Raw genomic sequence first — 21,578 nt, 5'->3', positions numbered from 1 at the left:
GAAGAGTAGCCACCCCTCGCTGCAACTAGAGAGAGCCCACGTGCAGCAACAAAGACCCAATGCAGCCAAAAATAAATAAATATATATATATTTTAAAAGGTCTAGAGGGAAATGAAAGAACGGAGCCAGCCAGTCTCCTCCACTTAGTCCCAGGAGCCCACCTGAGGGAACCACCAAGAGGGACCATGAGACCAAACGGGTTTTGCCAGCCTGTGCTGAGGAAGGGTGTGGAATTCCACAGATAACTGTTGGTTGATGGCAGGGGTTGGCCAACCTTTTCTGCAAAAGGCCAGAGACTATGTATTCTTTGCAAGCCACAAAAGCTCTCTCTGTGTCATATTCTTTTCGCTTTATTTTACAACCCTTCACTTTATTTTACAGTGTGAAAGCCATTCTTACCTTGGGGGCCATGTGAAAGCAGGTCTGGCTCCCGAGCTGCGGTTTGCCAACCCCTGCCTGATCTAATCTCTCCCCTGGTAACGGGGATAATTTTTGGAGTCTGGTGCAACATGAAAATATGGGGCCCTCTGTCCAGAGGTTATTAAGCATTTCAAAATGTTGACTGCAGAGCATGAGACCGAGCGTGGGCCAGGCCCTGTGTGGTTGCACAGGTCGCACACTGCTGAAGTACGGCAGCTGTCGCCTGTCCTGAGGGAATTCTCAGGAATGTGTCACAAGCCCCAAGGGCATCTCTTGACGTCCCTGAGTTAATTCTAAAGTGATGACGGGAGGAGGCTGAAACTTGGCCACCATCTCAGGCCTCACCTGTGACAGGTTATCTGGGAGAGTGGGCAGAAGGCTGGGCTCCCTGGCGGGCACCCCCGCAGCAGCGTGGGTCTTCTGGTGGCAGGTGAGGTTCCCGATGCGCCTGAAGGCCTTGCCGTACACCTTGCACTCATAGGGCCACCCCCCCCCACCACCCCGGTGGGGATATTCCGGTGCGCCGTCAGCGTGGGCTGGTGCTGGAAGTCTTTCCCACACTGCCAGCACTAGTAGGGCTTCTCCCCTGTGTGGATTCGGCCATGCTTGACCAGGGTGGACTTCCGCACGAAGGCCTTGCTGCACACGCCACACTGGAAGGGCCTCTCGTCACTGTGGATGGCCTGATGCTGGAGCAGGAAGGACACCTTCCGGAAGCTTATCCCGCATTCGCCGCAGCGGTAAGGGCTTCTCGCCCCGTGTGGATCTGCAGGTGAATGGAGAGGTGCGCCTTCTGGCTGAAGGTCTTGCACTCCGTGCACTCAAAGGGTCTCTCTCCGGTATGGGTCCGCCGGTGCACGGTGAGGTAGCCCTTCTGGCTGTAGGATCTCCCGCAGGCTTTGCAGTGGAAAGGCTTCTCGCCCGTGTGGTTGCGCCAGTATACCACGAGCTGCGCCTTCTGGCTGAAGGCCTTGCCGCACTCGTAGCACTTGAACGGCCGCTCGCCCGTGTGCGTGCGCTGGTGGTTGACCCGCTCGGATTTCTTGCGGAAGGCCTTCCCGCACACCCTGCACGGGTGGGGCCTGTCACCTCTGGCGGCCCACTGGTGCCCGAGGAGGGAGGAGCGCTTGGTGAAGCGCTTACCGCACAGGTCACACACGAAGGGCTTCTCCCTGGTGTGGATGCGCTGGTGGTCCACCAGGTTGGTGATGAGGGTGAAGGCCTTGCCTCACTCGCCGCACTTGTAGGGCCGCTCGCCGGTGTGTGTGCGCCGGTGCCCGAGCAGCTGCTTGTTCTGCACGAAGGCGCGGCCGCATTCGGCACACCGGTAGGGCCACTCGCGCATGTGGATGCGTCGGTGCACTGTGAGGTTGGCAAGCTGGCAGAACGCCTTGCTGCCCTCGGCGCACGTGAACGGCTTCTCGCCGGTGTGGACGCGCTGGTACACTGTGAGCGTGGCTTTCCTGCGGGAGCGTCTCCCACACTCGCCCCACGTGAAGGGTTTGTCCAGGGCGTGCACGCGCTGGTGCTGCGCCAGCTCGGTGCAGTGTGCAGAGGCCTCCCCGCACTCCTGGCACACAGGACTTCTCAGTGACGGCAGGGGCTCTCCCAGTTGGGATTCCGCGGGCCGCACTTGTGGGGTCCCCTCCCTCCTGGAATTCCTGGCTGGGGGTCTCCTGGCTGATGCTCTGAAGGGGCCCTTCCTGAAGCTGTCCCGGCCTCTCCTGATGCACAGCCCCAGGGGCAGCCACCTCCCAGATCTTCCAGGTCCAGCTCAGGGGATACTCCTGCAGGGACAGCTTCCACTGGGCCATTCCTCTCGTCTCCATTTCTGAAAGAGACGGAAAACACGAATGTCACCCATGTCACCTACTCCCAGAGCTGGAAGGGGTGAGGGCTGGGGGCTGGGAAAGCAAAGAGAAGCCTCCTCAGGTACTTGCCAAGGGCTCTAGAATGAGGTCTAGTGTGTGTGTGCAGTGGACAGAATATATGTGCCCCCCCCGCAAATTCATATATGGAAATCCTAATCCCCAGGTGATGGCATTAGGTGGTTGGGAGGTGATTAGGTCATAAAGGCAGAGTACTCACAAATGGGATTAATGAGATCTCTCTCACCCCTTCCTCCTTGTGAGGACACAGCGAGAAGGGGCCACCTATGAACTAGGAAAAGGGCCCTCCCCAGAACCCCCCATTTTACCCAGGGAGCTCAAGTTCTGGAAGTTCTCAAGCATCACATCCTTGTACAGGCCCCTCTGAGCCGGCTCCAGCTGCTGCCACTCCTGTGTGAAGTTCACGGCCACATCTTTGAATGTCACCAACTCCTGTGACAGCAAAGATGTCTGGTTCAACCAGGCCGGCAGGGCTGGAGGAGCCAGGGAGGTGGGGCAAGGCCCTGGCCTCAGTGGGTCCTCCCAGGGAATATCCCCCTCCCCCAGCACAGAATGGCAGTGGCACACAGTAGGTGCTCAAGAAACGCCAGCTGTCATTAGGATGACATCATTATTACAGGGCTGGGACTGGATTTGGTTTGGGGCTTCAGGGCTGTGTGGCGGTCCCCAAGGCCATCCCAAAGTTTGATGATTCTCTATGAGGACTTGTGGGACTCGGCATAAAGTTGTATTCGTGGCCACCCTGCCCCAGGTGACAGGGCACAGGCCCCGGAGGGGGGCTCCAGCAGGGCCTCATTTGACTCGAGGCCCAACCTGAGCCACCCACGAGGAGGAGGGCAAGGAGCTGACACTACTCACCAGGGCCTTGTCAGCCGGCAGCTGGGCAGCCATCCCTCCACTGCCCACAGTGACCAGGGGATGGGTGGTGGGGTCTGGGGGCTGATGGAACTGTGGTGGAGGGAGAGAGAAGGGGGACAGTGAGAGACCAGGCCTAGCCCTGCCCCCTGGATTCACACACACACACACACACACACACACACACACACACACACACACAGCTCTTCTCATCCAGAGAAACACAGGGACACAGCACACACACACCCCATGGGCTCATGCTACCCAGACACTGCCACAGTGTGGTGGCTGGGGAAGTAGGGAGTGGGGATGTCTCTCCCAAGTGGGTTCAGACCCAGGACCACCCTGCCTAGACACCCCCATCAGGACCTGGACCTGAGATCCACCCTTAGGGCCAAGCGGCTGAGCCCCCACCACTGCCCCAGGCCCCAGCTTACACTTGGGGTCCGGCTCTGCTACCAGATGAAAAAGCCCCCAGGAACAAAGGCCCAGGGACAGAGAAATCAGTCCCCAGCTGCAGAGTGTTCATCATGCCCTTGACTGCTCCGTACTGCATCAGTTTCCTCTGGCCACCATCCCTGACCCAGCTCGTGGGGCTCTGGAGAGAACCAGGGTCTCTCACCTAGGCGCTGACCAAGGCCTTGACTGCCACTCTCCTTTGACACCTGTTTCCTGGGCTGGTGAACTGTGAGACTGCAGGAGCCAGATACCTGGGTTTCAATTCTGGCTCTGCCACTTACCTGCTGTGTAGCTTTGGGCAGGTTACTCAACCTCTCTGTGCCTCAGCTTCCTCATCTAGAAAATGGGCATAAGGTCCCCATCTCATGGGGTCATTATGACATTTCAACAAGTTAGTGTAAGTAACTCGTTATGAACAGTGCTTGCCATGTGGTAAGGGATATATGTTTTATTGTTGTTGTTATTTTATTATCGCCATCTATATATTCAACATTCTTCCTACTAAACTGGGCTTCCCTTTATTATGTTTTATTCCAGTACCCTACAAAGGATTTGGCTCACAACTAGCCACCCCCCACCCCCTCCTTTTTTATTATGCTCAAATACACATAAAATTTAACATTTTACCCATTTTAAAGTGTACAATTCAGTGGCATTTAGCACATTCATAATGTTGTGTAACCATTACCGCTATCTAGTTCCAAAACATTTTCATCACCTCCAAAGGGAAACCTTGCACCCATGAAGCAGTCCCTCCCCATTCCCTCCTCACCGCAGGCCCTGGCAACCACCAATCTGCTTTCTGTTTCCATGGATTTGCCTGTTCTGGACATTTCATACACAAGGAATCCTACACTATGTGGCCCTTTGTGTCTGGCTTGTTTCACTGAGCTGGGTGTATTTGAGGTTCACCCATGTGGTAGCATGTATCAGGGCCTCATTCCTTTTCATGGCTGAAAAATGTTCCATTGTGTGAACATACCACGTTTTGTTATCCATTCTCTGCTAATGGACATTAGGGTTGTTTCCACATTTTGCCTGTTGTAATGCTGCCATGAGTATGCATGGTCAGGTGCAAATATACCTTGCAGATATTGTGGGTTAGGTTCCCAACCACCACAATAAGGCAAATATTGCAATAAGGAGAGTCACACAAATTTTTTGGTTTCCCAGGGCATATAAAGTTATGTCTATATTATACTGTAATCTGTTAAATGTGCAGTAGCATGATGTCTAAAAAAAATGTACGTATCTTACTTTAAAAATCCTTTATTGCTAAATAATGCTGACCATCATCTGAGCCTCAGTGAGTGGTAGTTTTTTTGCAATAGTAACACCAAAGATCACTGATCACAGATCACTGTAACAAATAATTTTTAAAAGTTTGAAGTATTTCCAGAATTGCCAAAATGTGACACAGAGACAAGAAGTGAGCAAATGCTGTTGGAAAAATGGCACCAATAGACTTGATCAATGCAGGGTTGCCACAAGCCTTCAATTTGTAAAAAAACGCAGTATCTGCGAAACACAATAAAATGATATATCTATATTTGAGTACATAAGGTGCACACACATTCTAAATACCGTATCTATGTGCATATGAGATGTAACCACACACTAAATACCATAGGTACATGCATATAAGATATATAGAAACTGATATACATGACATGTGTATAAGATATATGCACAAAATATCACATATACATGTATATGTGGTTCAACCACACACTAAATGCCACATATATATGTATATAAAATATATGTGATCTTTTATCTGTGTGCTATGGTACTAAATACCATTTATACCTGTATAAATGTGTAATGTGTAATCATGCACACTAAATACTACATAGGCACGTGTGTAAGATATATGTAAACTGATTATATATATACTACAGTTCTGAATACCATATACATTGGCATATAAACTATTTACACAGAACAAATACCATATATACATATATATAAGGTAAATAAACTCTAAATACCATATTCCCTGTAAATAAGGTGTATATATAAACATATACTAAATGCTGTACATACATGTATATAATAAGGTCTATTAGTACATGCTCACATGAAATACCATAATTACATTAATACACGTAACTACACCAAATACCGTATATATGTATATACATGTACTCTAGTAAAAACTGTATTTCATTTACTCCAAGAGACCATAGGTTGAAAGAAAACATGATTTTATCTCACTAAGGAAAAAAAAGAATCTGCCAAATAAACCACAATATACCGTCAGTGGTAAGACACATCCTAATTTTGGAGATATTAAACTATGAAAAAGAAACGGATCTTTGAATTAAGGAGTAAAGTTGAATCACTATATGTTCAGACTGAAACGACCCAGGAACACAAGCTCTAACATTCTCTGGCTGCACCCCACTGCATGGCCTGGCAGATGCCCCACCCTGGAGAGCACTGTTCTGACAGAGACCAGACTCTGGATCCAGACTGCCTGGCTTCCAGTCTCGGCTCTGCCACATCCTAGTTGTGTGTTCCTGCGCAGGTCACTTAACCTCTGTTTCCTCCTGTGTAAGGTGAGGGACATAATACCCCTACTTTATAGGGTTGTGAGAATTAAGTGAGTCAATACAGATAAAGACCCCTAGAATGGTGCCGGACACGGAGCTTCCTAAGTGTGGTTATTAAGTCGCACTTAATAACCCCCTGGTGGTGATGGTGCGAGGGGGTGGGGTGGGGAGTCTTTTCGGTGCCTCAGTTATGGGGAAGTCACAGTGCGTACCCGGATCAGGCTACTGCAAGGGTTTAACGAGCTGAAAGGGCGTCTCTCTCACTTCATCAGCATCAGCATCACCGGGAAAGCTTAGGAGGCCACGGCCCCGGGGGACACACCCAGGGAATCTGGGTCGGTCTTCCCGGGAGAGGGGGCCCGAGAATCTGCATCTCTGACGACCTCCGGGCGGGCGACGCTGGCACTGCTGGAGCGGGACACCCTCTGCGGGGCGCGGAGTGAGTATTCAGCTAAGCACTCAGCTTAGCTGACTAAGCACTGAGCACTCAGCTCAACGCCCGGCACTAAGGAAATCAACGTTCCGTGACTGCCAGTGGCGGCGGGGCCGTTACTATTACCTAAACAGTAGCGAGAACGGAGCAGATCCGGCGGATGGAGCCCCGCGGAGCACCTCGGCTACAGGTGGGGTCCTCGCACCCACTGTCCAGGCGGGGAAACTGAGGCACGCAGGGATGGGGCAGGGATTCAGAGCCCCCTCCGGGGTCCCTCCCGCGATCCAGGGTGCATGGTCCTCCCCGTCGACGAAAACCCGGCGGGGCCGCTGTGGGGTTCTGACCGCAATATGGCCAGCAAGAGCGCGGTCTGCACCTGCGCGGCTCGGCTGCTCCCGCCCCGCCCCCGCGCCGCGTGAGGCCACACCCACCCCGCGTTCCCAGACTCCTCCGCGCGCCGACCGGGGTGGGCGGGGACTGAGAGGTGGGAGAAGAAGAGGGATTAGTGGGGAGGGGGGAGATGGAGAGGGGCTTGGAGAGAGTGGGAGGGGAGGGGAAAAAGGAAAGAGGGAGGAGGAGTTAGGGGAGGGGTGGAGGGTGGCGGGGGAGATGGAGAGGGGCGGGGAGGAGAGAGGTACTCCTACTGGGAGAAGGGGAGGAGGATCAGGAGGGAGAAATGGGGAGGAGGGAAGACCAAAAGAGGGGCAGGAGGGGAGGGGCTTGAGAGGAGAGGGAGGGGAGGGGGGAAAGGAAGGAGAGGTAAGAGAAGAAGGAAGGGAGGGGGTTGGGAAGGAGAGCGGGGAGGGGAGGAAGATGCAGGAATGAAGAAGGGAAGAAAGGAATTGCTTCAACAATACTGAAAAAAACAACAAGAATTGATTAGGACTGGTTGGGAGACAGGTCTGCCCGGTTCAAATCCCAGCTCTGTGTCTTTGGACCCGTGTCCTAATGTTCTGAGCCTCGGTTTCCTCGTCTGTAAAGAGGTTGCAGTCACGAAACCTGCACTATAGATGGGGTTGTTGTGTGGATGACGTGAGTTAATTAGCATAAAGTCCCTTCAAAAGGAACTGGGGCCCGCAAAACAGCTCTGTCCTACCCAACTTTATGCACAGATGCGGAAGTTCTGTGTCCGCGATGTTCAGTATGGTGGCCACTGACTACGTGTGGCTCTTGAGCACTTGGCATGTGGCCATGGAACTGAATTCTTAGTTGTACATAATTTGATAAATTAAAGTTTTCATAGTTGCTATGGCTACTGCGTTGGACGTTGTAGTTCTAAAGCCTTAGCTGTTCTCGTGACATATACTAAGTTTCTCGTGTTTTATAACAGTTTGATGGGGCCTCTTAAAATACCCACAGCAACCACAATAGCAACAGCACTTTGGGGGTCTTTTTTAAGTGCCAGGGATTGTCCTAAGGACTTGACGTGGATTAACTATTTGAATCTTCTCATAGTCATGAGACGTATAACAAGTCTTACTACTATTATCATTTGAGTGTGTACTCTGCCCTCCCCGAAACTCTTGACACACATATCATGTCATTTAACTGCAGGAGGAGAGGCTTAGGTATAATATATTTGGGAAAGGCCACAGGACGGGGTCAGCAAGATGGGAGTAGAACGTGGTTGCGTTTTGTCTTTATTTGGATCTGCGCTAGAAGGTCCTGAAGCTTGCAGAGATGGAGGAGGCAGAGCAGAATCTGCTTGCCCTGAAGCTGCAACCACCGTCCCAGGGCATGTGTGTGGTCCTAGGACTGGGGCCCTCACGCTACCTCTTCCCATAAGCTTTAAAAAAAATTTTTTTTATTGCTCCTCTTTTCCCCCCATCTCCTTTTTCCATTAAAAATTTTCTCTGGGAACCCCCTGGCGGTCCAGTGGTTAGGATTCTGCGCTTCCACTGCCAGGGTCCTGGGTTCGATTCCTGGTCAGGGAACTAAGACCAAGAGCTAAGATCCCACAAGCCAGGTGGTGCAGCCAAAAAACAAACATACAAATATATAAATAAATATATTCTCATTTTCGATATTAAAAATGGCCATGATTTTTTGCAGCTTCTGCTCTCAGGAGCTGGACTCTGTTTTCCCATTCGCTGAACATGTGCTGTTTTTGTGGGTTGTGTAAGGTCGGATCTTAACAAACGGCACCGCGAAACAGAGGAAAGCTTCAAGTGAGCTTTATTAGGGAGCGCTCCCGGGCGAGGTTCACTGGTCCGAGAGAAAGGGGGCCAGAGAAGTCGCACCTGGGGCGAGGGTTGGGCAAGATTTTATAGGGGAAGAAGGGAAAGGGGTGTGGTGAATCTGGGAGGGCGCAGGGTATTCCTTATTTGGTGGTCTTTTCGGGTATCCTGGGGGACCGTTAGTCCCGCCCCTCGAAAGGCGGGAAGGCTGGGCTGGGTTCAAAGTCCCCAGGTCAGTTGCTGGAACTGGGTGGTCCGGAATGTCTCCAGGGCAGTTTCTGGAACTGGGTGGTCCGGAAAGTTTCGGTCTGATGCAACCTGTGAATCTGATTGCGTTCCCCTGCCTCGGGCCAGTTGGCCTTACAGGTTGCTTTGACCAATACGATATGGCAGAAGTGATGCTGTAGGATTTTGGAGGTTAGCCCTTCTGATTCTGACACCAGTTCCAATGTGTGTGTGTTTTTCCCAAAACCACCAAGCAGTTCTCTGACACCAGCTGGGAGTTGGAGACCTTATCTACCTGGAGATAGCATCAGTTAGCGATACCAATACACCTTCCCAGAATGATTTCCCTACTGGCACTCCCCCTGCCAACGTATAAGAATGTCTGTCTTAATTACTGCCTGGCCCATTATGTGGGGTGGCTGGGCTGTGCGTTCCCTAGTTTTTGGATCTTAACTACATGAAAGAAAGCCAAGGTTGGGGGTGAGCTGGTAGCGACTGCTCACTGTCCCGCAAAACGTGTCTCTACTTCTATTGTGCCAGAACCCCTAAGTTTTAGCTGCATTTCCCAGTCTCGCTTGTAGCTGGATGTGGCCAGGTAACTAGGTTGTGACCAACAAGGTGCAAATGACAGCATCAGGTTATAGCTTCCGGGGTGGACTGCTGCATTCAGATTCTGGCTTTGTTGTTCCCCTGTTAAGGAATGTTGGGAAAGTGACTTAATTTCTCTGCACCTCAGTTGCCTCATCTGTACAATGGGGATAAGGATAGTATCTACCTTATAGTGTTGTAATGAAGAGCAAATGAAGTAATACAGTGAAGCAATTAGAACAGTTCTTGGCACAAAAGTGTTCTATTATGTGTCACAATTATCATTATAATAATCTTATTATCACTTCCTAAGGTTGATGTGAGGTTCAAGTGCAACCATGCTCCATGCCTATTATCAGAACAAATTTCCCTGGGGTTTATTGGTCTCCCACGACCAGGGAGAAATATTAGGAGGGAATTAAATCCATCCATCTCCCCACCCACTCACCTCCACCGACATCATCACCCTAGGAGGCTCCATAGATTTTCCAATTCCTTCATCATAGATACTCATTTACCCAACCAATATTCTCCAATGCATGAAAATTCATAGAGGGAATTTTCCTTTTGCCGAAGTTTCTTTAAAGAGCTGCCTACAAGGAATGTGGGTGTTTATTTATGTGACCACCTGCTTTACAGAGAGAGGCAGGTGTGAAGTTGCCGTTTTTCACTGCTGAATTCAATGTATCACAGGGAGGTTGGTGTGAGCAGAAGTGTGTGGAAAGGGGGAGGAGAGAATTAGGTCAAAGAGCCTGAGGTTTTTTCCTTTCTTTCATCCTTAGTGGTGGAGGAGAGGCGGTTTTAAGTATGTGAATATGTAGAATCTCTGCATCTTCTGATAATCAGGCATCTCAAGAGACAAGAGGCTTCAGGGTGAGTGGAGAGTCATTCATTCAGCGAATATCTGAGCAGCTCCTCTGTGCCAGGCACTGTTCTAGGGGCTGGGAATCCAGCAGTGAGTAAACCAAAGCCCTTTGTCATATGGAGCCACGAGCACTAAATTCTGAGCGTGATCAGAGGTAATTAGGTGGAGGGTGAAGGGGAAGCCTACTTCAGCTTGGGCAGTCGGGGAGGCCTCTCTCTAAGGAGGGGATATCTGAGCAGAGCCGCAGTTAGCAAAGACCGCTGTATGCATATCTGGAGGAAGGGTAGCCTCCTCTCACCCAAGGTTCACTGGAACCTTGCTCAGAAGACGGAAAAAATAGGCAGCACCCAAGAATCTGTCCTTAGAAACTTGGCTAAGTAGCTTAGGATTCGTCTGGGTAAGAAATGGTGAGGAAGGCTTGAATATACTGATATGGAAGGAGCTCTGGTTACAGTATTAAATGAGAAAACAAATGAACAATTGACCACAGTGTATCTTGTGTATTCTCATTTATGTTTTTAAAAAGTATATATATACATTATATACATAGTGCATGTATATACTGTACATATATAACTGTAACTATATATAAAGTATATATACTTATGTCTATATAACTATATAATTAACTATACGGCCTTATATAGAGAGAGAGACAGAGACAGAGAAGTATCGATAGAAGAAACGCTACTACTTCTGTACAGCTTGTTAATCTATTGAGATGCTTCTCTGAAAGTTGGTAAATAGCTGCTGACTGAAGGCCTCTGGCCCTGCTGCCTTGTCCTGTCCTACGTATCACCCAAAGGGTGCCAGGTGTTGGTGATTAAAATTCTCAGACTGACTCCTACTTCTTTACAGGCTGCTAATTTATTGAAACACCTCAGTGAGAGAGACAGGGCAGAGTGTACTTACTGTACCTCACCTGAAACTGGGACCCTCCTGTTGCCCTTCAAAAAGTAATGATGAAATACTACAAGCCTATGGGACAGTGTAGAGAATAAGACAACTTACCTCCCATGTATTTTTTTTATTGACATATAGTTGATTTACAGTGTTTTGTTAGCTTCTGCTGTACGGCAAAGTGATTCAGATATACATATGTATGCATTCTTTTTATGTTCTTTTCCATTATGGTGTATCCCAGGATATTGAATATAGTTCCCTGTGCTCTACAGGAGGACCTTGTTGTCTATCCATTCTCTGTATAATATTTTGCATCTGCAGATCCCAAACCCCCACTCCATCCCTCCCCCATTACCTCCCATGCATCTGCCACTCAGAACTATTTGATTTTTTTTTAAGTATGTGCGTACATGACTTTGATTTCAGAAAGAAGTTTTTTTTATGTAATTTAATATTTTATTTATTCATTTATTTTTGGCTGTATTGGGTCTTCGTTGCTGTGTGTCGGCTTTTCTCTAGTTGCAGCGAGCAGGGGCTACTCTTCGTTGTGGTGCGCGGGCTTCTCATTGCATTGGCTTCTCTTGTGGAGCATGGGCTCTAGACGCACGGGCTTCAGTAGTTGTGGCACGTGGGCTCAGTAGTTTTGGCTCGCGGGCTCAGTAGTTGTGGTTCATGGGCTCTAGAGTGCAGGCTCGGTAGTTGTGGCGCACGGACTTAGTTGCTCTGCGACAAGTGGGATCTTCCCGGACCAGGGCTCGAACCCGTGTCCCCTGCATTGGCAGGCGGATTCTTAACAACTGTACCACCAGGGAAGTCCCATAAAGAAGTTTTAAATCACTGTACACCTCATGTCAAAATTGTATCCCAATTCTTTATTCATTTTATCCTAATGTTTTAAAAACATACATATTTTTCCACCTTATGCCTTTATTATTTATTTAAGAGCTTATTTGGTACAACACTCAAAAGGGACAGAGAATATAAGACAAAAAACAACGTTCTCCTCATCTTCCAACACTGGATTCTCTTTTGGTAACCACAATTATCAGTTTCTTTGTAAACCTTCGAGAGATACTGTACACACACATGCACACACACAGCCCTCATCCTATCAGGCCCAACAAACCAGGGAATCAAAAGGTAGGACTGTCTTTCCCATCGCTGGTGGTCTGGATCTTTGGGAGGATGATGTGGGTTTCCATGGCAATCAACTGTCTCCCAGGGATGGAAAGAAAAACAGGTTGGCTGCCCAAGGATGGATCCAGGATCCTCTCTGGGAGGAGAGGACTCTTGTGGAGAACTGACTGCCATCCCCCAGCCCCCTCCCTGGGGAATTTACAAACCCTATTTTGGGGTGAGGCTGGGAAGGGGAGGGCTGTCTCTTGCGGTGTTGAAAAGCCTTCTGAAGTAGGCTGTCTGTGGGGTGGAGTAGGTTTTAGAGCCTGTGAGTTTCAGGTCTGAATCACAACTCTGCTACTTACTGGCTGTATAAGCCAGGTGATCTGGTTTAATAGGGATCAGAAGGGTGACTGCTGTGTGCTAGACAGTGGGAATTAGGGGTGGGCAAGACCATTCATAGTTCACCTCTCAGAGAGGGACTTACCTTCTCCAAATCTCTCTTTTAAACTTATTATTTTATTTTTCTTTCTTGACAGTCAACAAGTACAAACATTTTCTCTGTCAAAGATCAAGATTTCCTGCTGATCTCACTTCAGCAACCCCAGTCTCTGCTCTAGAGGTGAGTGACTGCTGTGGATTTGGGGTGCACTGGGAGTGTGCTTCTACTTTTCATTACATACATCTCTGTGCCTACAGAAGGAAATGGAATTTGTGTGTGCATATCTGCAAATGCATTGATACTGGCCTGACTTTCCTTATCTTGGCTAATATTACCCATCCCATAATAACAATGTCAAATGCATATCAGCCTCTTACTATGATATACGCACTGTTGTTATTGACTAAGTTGTCATAATTAAATTTATATGTCATATTTCATTGATGTTAAGGTGCACTTTTACTTTTTTTATTGCTAACATCTGTGACATTGAAATACAATGGTCAATGTTTGGATTTTAGGATTTGTAACTTCTTATTTGGTAAGCAGTACACGTGGAAGCAAAACTGTCACATTCACGGCGTGCCATAGTCCAGGAAGAATAATTAATTTACACCCTGAGATTAACCAAATATAACAGGGTCATCCTATTTAGTCCTGATCCCCCCAAAACAAAAAACTTCCTGTAAACCTGGAATTTAAGCAAAATCAACTTTATCTGTGAGTTTTGCCATGCTGAAATTTGAGGGTCTGTCATGAACTTTCTGACTGTGATAATCGTTTAACAAAATTAGTGGTTTTTGGGGGGAAATTCACTGGAAGTTCAGCGACTCGAGTCCTTCAGTGAAAGGACTCAGTGCTTTCACTCCCGGGGGCCCGGACCCAATTCCTGGTTGGGAAACTAAGATTCCGCAAGATGTGCAGTGTGGCAAAAAAAAAAAAAAAAAATTAGTGGGTTTTCATCATGAACAAACAAATGTAACCTTGATAAACTCAGTAATATCTTGTGAGCTTTTTCTTTTAAATACGTTTTGTGTTTTAAATTTGGCAAGGCTTTACATACACATCTATGCATCCATAGAAAATATCTGACATTGTTTTACGTGTTGTTGGTTTTTTCATATAAGGGATGTCACACTCCATCTGTGGCTTTGCAGCGTGCTTTTTCCCCATACAATGATGTGTCTTTGAGACCTTTCCATATCAGTCCACAAAGATATATTTTGTTCTGTAAAATGAGGAAAATAACATCACCCTATGGATAGCATCTTGTTGAGGACACGATAAGCTATCAATAAATGTTACTTGACTTATAAAGATTCTGTCTTTAGAATGTGAACCCCATCAGTCAGACCACAGAAAAGCTCTGTGGGCACGTATTTCTCTAAGCAGATGTGGGAACTCTCTGTCATTTTATATTTCACCCTAGACACCCCAAGTGACTGGATGCTTTAAGGTTTTTGGCAACTAAGTGAGTTTTTCTCACATCAGTCATTTTACTTTTTGCAGAGTAAACTGAAGAATCTTCAGTAGTCGTGAAACAAGAAGGTCTTTGGCAACAGATTGCCCTGGGTTAAATCATGGCTGTGTGGTTTACAGTTGAATTTGGGTCTCTCTCAAGGGGTCTGAGGCTTCCAAATGATTACTGTTTGGAAATAGCCTAATTGTCTGCTAGTTGGGGGAAGGGCCATGGTAAATAGATGCAACCACACAATGTGATTAATTTTCCCTGAAATTGTTAAAAGGGATAAAGTGAGTTCTTATCCTTGTGGGGTGATCCTTACTGACCAGATTCCACGCTTGGTGGCACACAACCCTGCCTTCTGGGCCACCACTGACGGACTGGAGGAGGGAACATCACTTCTCCTGGCCATGACGTGGTCCCATGGCAGAGTCTTTCTCAGTAGGGATTCCATGACCTTGGAGGACTCAACCGGGCAAATCTTGGGCTGCATCCAGCCAACTGATGTGCTTAGTTCAGTTCACTCATTTTCTTTTTAATTTAGTGAGTTACCAACTTAAAATATTGGGATATCTTGTGTTTACAAACATCACCTTTCATTCATTTAACCCTTCGAAAAATTCATAGACCATCTAGAAGAAGTGTCCTAGATGCTGGAGGCTTGGGGATGAAATAGAAACAGATAGTCCCTACCATCATGGAGCCTAAATTCTAGAAGTTGAGACAGACAGTAGGCAAGAAAAATATATAATGTAATGAGCTACAGCTTCTTTAGAAAATTTGGAGTATCAAAACCCACTGGGCTGACAATGCCATGAGAGGACAGAAGAGTATGTAAGAGCCAGATTTCAGTGTCTCTACCTGATCAACGAGCTCAAATCAAAGCCGCAAACCTTCCTCCCCCTTGAAGAGGTGTGGAAATCATCCATTTAGGAAAAGGGGAAATGCCTCAGGCCTCCTGGGTGTCCCCTGCAAAATCCATCACATAGTGGATGCTTTGTGAATGTCTGTCTCTTCATAGTGGTGGGAAAAGCTGTGGCTTCCCTGGTGACCAGATCTTTGGGAATGACAAACGTGTTCATTCATTCATTCATTCATTCATCAATCCAAGAATGGTTGGATTTTACCCCAGGGACTCATTTTTTAAGATCTTACACAATTCAAAACCTACATAATTCAAGACTAATCCTAACAAAAGATGGCCGGCATGTTTATTCACCAGCTAAGATGATACGAAAATAACAAACACAGTTTACACAATTGATCATATTCGCAAGTGTGGATTTTTGAGGAATGTTTTTTAGTTTTTTTCTAAATTTATATATATATATATATATATATATAAAATTTGGTTGCGCTGGATCGTAGTTGCAGCAGGCAGGCTCCTTAGTTGCAGCGTGCGAACTCTTAGTTGCGGCATGCATGTGGGATCTAGTTTCCCCAGGGATCGAACCCGGGGCCCCCTGCATTGGGGGTATGGAGTCTTAACCACTGCACCATCAGGGAAGTCCCAAGGCATTTTTAAATCACAAGGCTTCTTGTCATTTCAAAAAGTGCCACCCAAAGCTCATGATTTCAAATGTTTGAAATTCATGTTGGCATGAAATATAGCCGTGATGTATTTATATAAATCTACAATAATATCCCTCTTGTAGCCCCCACGTCACACCATAGAAACGAAGGGCTTGTCACTCCCCATCTCATTTCCCTGCCTCCCCCAATCCAACGTAACCAACAGCCTGAGTTCTGGCACATCTTTCGCTTGTTTTCCTATATTCAGAGATGTTTTGGAAACTTCGTGTTGTTAATTCCAGTAAGATGTAGCCAGGTCCTGCAGTCCTAAGAGCCAAAACTGCCTCTTAAAAATGACTGCAGATTTTTTTCCCCTCATTTGCTTTCATTCTAGAGCGCTTTGTTTCCAGGCAACAGCGGGGTCTTTCCCAGGAGGGTGGGTACTTTGAAAAAGTGACAGAGAGAGATGGAGGGAAGGAGGGAAGGAGGAAGAGAGAGGGAGAGAGAGTCTCCAGCTCTTGTTCCTAGAGGTTTAGTACCACGGACAGCTCAGGAGCGGCCGGTTCAGCACCACGGACAGATCCGCCTGAAGGGTTTCAGAACCGCGGACAGTACCGGGAGCCTACTTTTGTCACTGCCCCTGCTAGATGCCTGTGCTCTTTGAGCAGATTTCTGAGCCCACTCCTAACCCTCACCCCCAGAGTCTTCGAATCCTGATATCTGAGTAATCCAGGCTCTCCTGGTGCTGACCTCAGAAACTCGGGTATCGAACACTTAACATGCCCCAAAGGGAATTTTGGATTTTCTCCACACACACAAACGTGACCCTACTTAATGCACTGCAGGACACTCAGCTGGTCAGGTTCATAGCCCCAGAGTCGTCCTTGATTCCTCCCTTTCACTCTTCCCATTCCGACCATCTGTGAGGGCTCTCAGCTCCACCTCCAAAGTATTCCCTGAATCTGTCCACTGCTTTCCACACACACTGCCACCACCAAATGCAATTGTTTCTCACCTGGTGTACAACAACCTCCTAACTGATCCTCTGTACCTATAGCCCCTTCTGTATCATTCCTTACATAATAGTTTCAGTGATGCCTTGAACATCTAAATCAGATTATATCACACCTTTCCTCTACCCTTCCATCGCTTCCCAACACACCTACAATAACATTCAAAGATGTTACTGTGGGGCTTCCCTGGTGGTGCAGTGGTTGAGAGTCCGCCTGCTGATGCAGGGGACACAGGTTCGTGCCCCGGTCCGGGAAGATCCCACATGCCGCGGAGTGGCTGGGCCCGTGAGCCATGGCCGCTGAGCCTGCGCGTCTGGAGCCTGTGCTCCACAACGGGAGAGGCCACAACAGTGAGAGGCCCGCGTACCGCAAAAAAAAAAAAAAAAGATATTACTGTGGGGGACTTCCCTTGTGGTCCAGTGGTTAAGACTCCACACTTCCACTGCAGGGGCAATGGTTTCAGTCCCTGGCTGGGGAACTAAGATCCCACATGCCATACGGCATGGCCAAAAAAAAAAAAGATTTTACTGTGGCTTTCAAGACCCTGGATGCCTCTCTGACCCTATCCCCCATCACTGCCTCCTTTGCCTAACTGCTCTGGCCACACTGGCCTCCTTGTTTTCCCTCTGGACCTTTGCACATGCTGTTCTCCCTGCCACAGATTCTTGCATAACTGGCTCCTTTCCACCTTTCAGGATTTAGCTCAAAATGCCACCTCTTCAAAAAGACCACCTCTCATCGAAAGTGGCCTCACCATACGTCATGTACCTCATAGAACTAGCACAAACTATATTTTATTTTATATTTTTGGGTTTATTAGTCCGTTGTCTGTTTTCATCACTAGCAGGTAAACGTCATCAAGTCATATATCTTGATTGTCCTAGTCACCCAAGACAGCATCTGCCACGTAACAGCTGTTTCATAAGTCTTTGTTGAATGAATAAATTGTCAGCTACTCATGGAGCCCCAAAGAGATGTCAACAGCACTAAACTTCTGGTAGAATGGTGGTCATCTGTGCTGGCCCAAGGTTTGAGAGCTGTGTTGCCAATCCCCAAGATGACCCCCAAGTTTGGTGATTCGCTAGGAGAACTCACTGAACTCATCACGGCTGTGGTTTATTCCAGTGAAAGGATACAAAGCACAATCAGCAAAGGGACAAGGCTCATGGAAATAATACATCTTTACCCTTTACCACAGCCTCACGGTAATCAGAGTTTACTTCTCCACGCCCTGGCTTGCCATGAGGCTACAGCAAGAGGAAAATGTGTTATGCTACAGCAGGAAGATGAAAAACGTGGGCCAGTAATTCAATTTACCACACCAAGCAGCAGCTTCTAGCTATGATTTATTAATCCTGATTTTATTTCCTTTTTTTTTTTTGTAATGGCACATGAAACTGGCTTTCGGTTTATAAGGCTGCTCTAAAGTTTCCTTTGTAAAGGTCCTTTTGAAAGGGTTTTACAAAACGAGATCATTTACAATAAAGATATTAGATAAATGACTATTTACTTCTATTCAGATGTTATGTGGAAATGGAAACAGTCATAAGGTGGTATCCATTAATGCAGAGACATGGCAAACGTTGATAAAGAGATATATGAATGACAGAAGTTTGAGAAAAATGAGAGTAAGACAGAATGAGATTCTAGACACTGTCTCCTCACTGCCTTCTTCTCTTTTGGGAAGAAATCTTCACCCAAGAAGTCATTCAGCAGCCTTCCCCAGCTCCCCGGGGCCTTGAGGGAGCTCCTCAAACTTGAGTCTCTTTTAAGAACAACCTTTAATTATCTGAACTGTCAGGCCCACTTGTGGAATTTTCCCCGTGTTGAGAACCTGGTGCTTAGTAATAATGATAACATGATGACATTTCTTGAGCAGTCAATATATGTGAAGCATGTGTTTTATTCACTTGATGTTCACCATAGCCTGTGAGGTAGGAACTTCATTGTCCCCATTTTACAGATAAGGAAACTGAGACCGAGTTAATTCACTTCCCAAAGTTGCACAGCTGGTTTGTGGTAGATCTGGGTCAGGAGGCCGAGCTCTCAACCCCCTGAAGGCTCCCCGACCTGGTCTCCTGCACTAAATGACTGGTTATTATAGGAAGTAGTGAGGGGTCGGGAATTCCATGATGGTCCAGTGGTTAGGACTTGGCTCTCTCACTGCCACGTGTTTGACCCCTGGTCTGGGAACTAAAATCCTGTAAGCCACTCGGTGTGGCAAACAAACAAACAACAAGGAAATAGTGAGGGGTGAATTAGGAGTCTTACTCTAAAATCTATCTCTCCCCTCTTCATACTGACCTATCTTTGGAATGCCTGGAAACCCACCTCCTAAACAGCTAAACAAAGGAAATTTCCCCTCCCAATTATGTGACATAGATGGATACTCGTAAGAAAACTAATCTCAATTCTTTCAGTCTTGTCCTTTATCCTCTGGACAAATCATTTAATTCCTTTATGCCTAGTTCCCTTCTCTGGAAAAAAACAAAACAAAACAAAACAAAAAAACCGAGGCTAATAACACCTACCACTTGGGGCTGCTGGGATTAATAAGATAATTTACATACGATGCATTTGCTCATCATATCTGTTGGATAAGTTAGTTATTTGGGCTGTTTTTCTGAGTAACCATGATTATTCAGTTGTCTCTCCATTGGGAAAAGAAAGTTAAATCCTTACCTCACGTCATTCAAAAAAATTTCAGAAGGTTCAAGCAACTAAACATCTAAAACAATACTGTAAGGTATGAGATCTTACAGGAAAGTGTGTTTATGAGAGTAAGGTGAGGAAAAGCATTTAAAAATTGATTTCTTGGACTTTATCAAAATCCAAGACTTCAGGCGCTGTGTAAGCAAAGTGAAGAGAAAAGGGACGGGCCAGGAGAAAATATCTGCCACAGGCAAAGGGTCAATATCCAGAATAAAGAATTCCTGTAAATCAATAAGGAAAAGCTAAAAAAAGAAACAAATAGAATAATGCAGGGAGGGTACAAATGGGCAATTCACAGAAGGGAAGATAAATCTGTCCAACAAACATGTACATTTCCTCCGTCTCGCTAGGAAATGAAATAAGACTCTAAAGGGAGACTATTTTCCCCCCATCTATGGCTTTGTCAAAAGTTTAAAATTTGGGGGCTTCCTTGGTGGCACAGTGGTTAAGCGGATGCCTGCTAATGCACAGGACACGGGTTTGAGCCTTGGTCCGGGAAGATCCTACATGCCGTGGAGCAGCTAAGCCCGTGCGCCACAACCACTGAGCCTGCGCTCCAGAGCCCGCAAGCCACAACTACTGAGCCCACATGCCTAGAGCCCGTGCTCCGCAACAAGAGAAGCCACGACAAGGAGAAGCCCACACACCACAATGAAGCCCCCGCTTGCCACAACTAGAGAAAGCCCGTGCATAGCAACGAAGACCCAACACAGCCAAAAAAAAAGTTTAAAATTTTGATGTAGCCTCCAGGAGAGGCGGTGGTCATTGCATTGTAAAGATGAATAAACAATAATAATAGCAGGTAATAGCTATTAAGCAGTGTATATGCGTTACTTACTTTTTACCGTCAAAGCAATACTGGCTGCTCTGTTTAATCCTCTCTGCTCAGTTGTCTTTCTCCTCCAGGAGATTGTGACCTTGCTCAACTGATCCTCAGATTCTCCATGCTCAGCACAGGCCTGGCACAAAGTTCCAGCTGAGAAATGGTTTGAAAAAAGTCATTTCCATTCGAGCACTTTATGGGTGGCAAATATTCACGGGGTCTCCCGGGGTGGTGATGTGTCAGCTCAGCTTTGAAGTACGGGCAGGATGTCTAGAAGCCCAGACAGAAGGGCAAGGACGAGCCAGGAAGAGGAAAAAACCTTTTCTTTCCTTCATTCATTAGGTACTCACTGTGTATGAAAGCTCACAACGACTCTGGGAGGAAGTTGCTGTTATCATCCACACCCTCGTTTTATTTTATTTTATTTTTGAATAAATTTATCTATTTATTTAATTTTGTCTGCGTTGGGTCTTTGTTGCCATGCGCGGGCTTCTCATTGCGGTGGCTTCTCTTGTTGCAGAGCACGGGCTGTGAGTGCGCGGGCTTCAGTAGTTGTGGCACACGGGCTCAGTAGTTGTGGTGCACGGGCTTAGTTGCTCCGCGGCATGTGGGATCTTCCCGGCCAGGGCTCGAACCCGTGTCCGCTGCATTTGGCAGGCGGATTCTTAACCACTGCGCCACCAGGGAAGTCCCACCCTCATTTTATTTTATGTTTTTAATTAATTTATTAATTTATTTATTTATTTATTTTGGCCACACCGCTGAGCTTGTCGAATCTCAGTTCCCCAACCAGGGATCGAACCTGTGCCCCCTTCAGTGAAAGCACAGAGTCCTAACCACTGGACCGCCAGGGAATTCCCAGCACCCTCATTTTACAGCTGAGCACACTGAAGCTCAGAAAGGTTAAAATGACCTGTCAAAGTCACACAGCTAATGCATGGCAGAGCGGAAATTCACGCCATGCACTCGCACCCACACCTTGCTCTTAACCACTCTGCTGCGATGGCTGCAATTAGCATCTTATTAACACCAGCCCTTCTTTCCCCACCTTCGAGATTACTCTCTCATTCTAGCACCCCAACTAGGACTTACCCCTCTTTTTCCTTTAAATTACCTCCCTTCTCTTCTA

At 47.1% G+C, this 21,578-nt stretch overlaps 2 protein-coding genes across 4 annotated transcripts in view; one reads left to right on the top strand and one right to left on the bottom strand.

Annotated features, from left to right (window-relative positions):
• ZNF470 (zinc finger protein 470) overlaps nt 1-21,578 on the top strand; it is a 76,100-nt gene that overhangs the window by 51,548 nt on the left and 2,974 nt on the right. Inside the window, exon 6 of one of the 2 annotated variants that reach the window (XR_012328090.1) lies at nt 13,025-13,107. The gene's annotated coding sequence lies outside the window, so the exon portion shown is untranslated. Of the gene's footprint in view, nt 1-13,024; nt 13,849-21,578 lie in introns of those variants that run through there. The other variant, XM_033845967.2, reaches the window with a different exon arrangement.
• LOC109548888 (zinc finger protein 468-like) lies at nt 1,572-6,942 on the bottom strand. 2 transcript variants are annotated; one of them, XM_073796293.1, is made up of 4 exons: nt 6,738-6,942; nt 3,168-3,257; nt 2,618-2,741; nt 1,572-2,251 (listed from the first exon to the last, which is right to left on the bottom strand). In XM_073796293.1, the coding sequence occupies exons 2-4, from the start codon at nt 3,198-3,200 to the stop codon at nt 1,572-1,574; spliced, it is 837 nt and encodes a 278-aa protein (XP_073652394.1). In that variant the 5' UTR covers nt 3,201-3,257; nt 6,738-6,942. The 2 variants fall into 2 exon arrangements, with proteins under 2 accessions (XP_073652394.1, XP_073652393.1); XM_073796292.1 differs by lacking the exon at nt 6,738-6,942 and having other exon boundaries at nt 3,168-3,377.

This window comes from Tursiops truncatus, chromosome 19, assembly GCF_011762595.2.
Source record: "Tursiops truncatus isolate mTurTru1 chromosome 19, mTurTru1.mat.Y, whole genome shotgun sequence".
Classification (NCBI taxonomy): domain Eukaryota; kingdom Metazoa; phylum Chordata; class Mammalia; order Artiodactyla; family Delphinidae; genus Tursiops; species Tursiops truncatus.
Note: the sequence above shows the minus strand (reverse complement) of the source record. Positions and strands in the feature narration are given on the sequence as shown.

Bases quoted from the DNA above. Each gene is read 5' to 3' on its own strand.
- LOC109548888 (XM_073796292.1), bottom strand. From the start codon at position 3,377: ATGAGAAGAGCTGTGTGTGTGTGTGTGTGTGTGTGTGTGTGTGTGTGT. The intron at 2,742-3,167 runs GTGAGTAGTGTC...TTGCTGTCACAG, and splicing joins TGCCGGCTGACAAGGCCCTG to GAGTTGGTGACATTCAAAGA. The intron at 2,252-2,617 runs GTAAAATGGGGG...CGTCTCTTTCAG, and splicing joins CCAGAACTTGAGCTCCCTGG to AAATGGAGACGAGAGGAATG.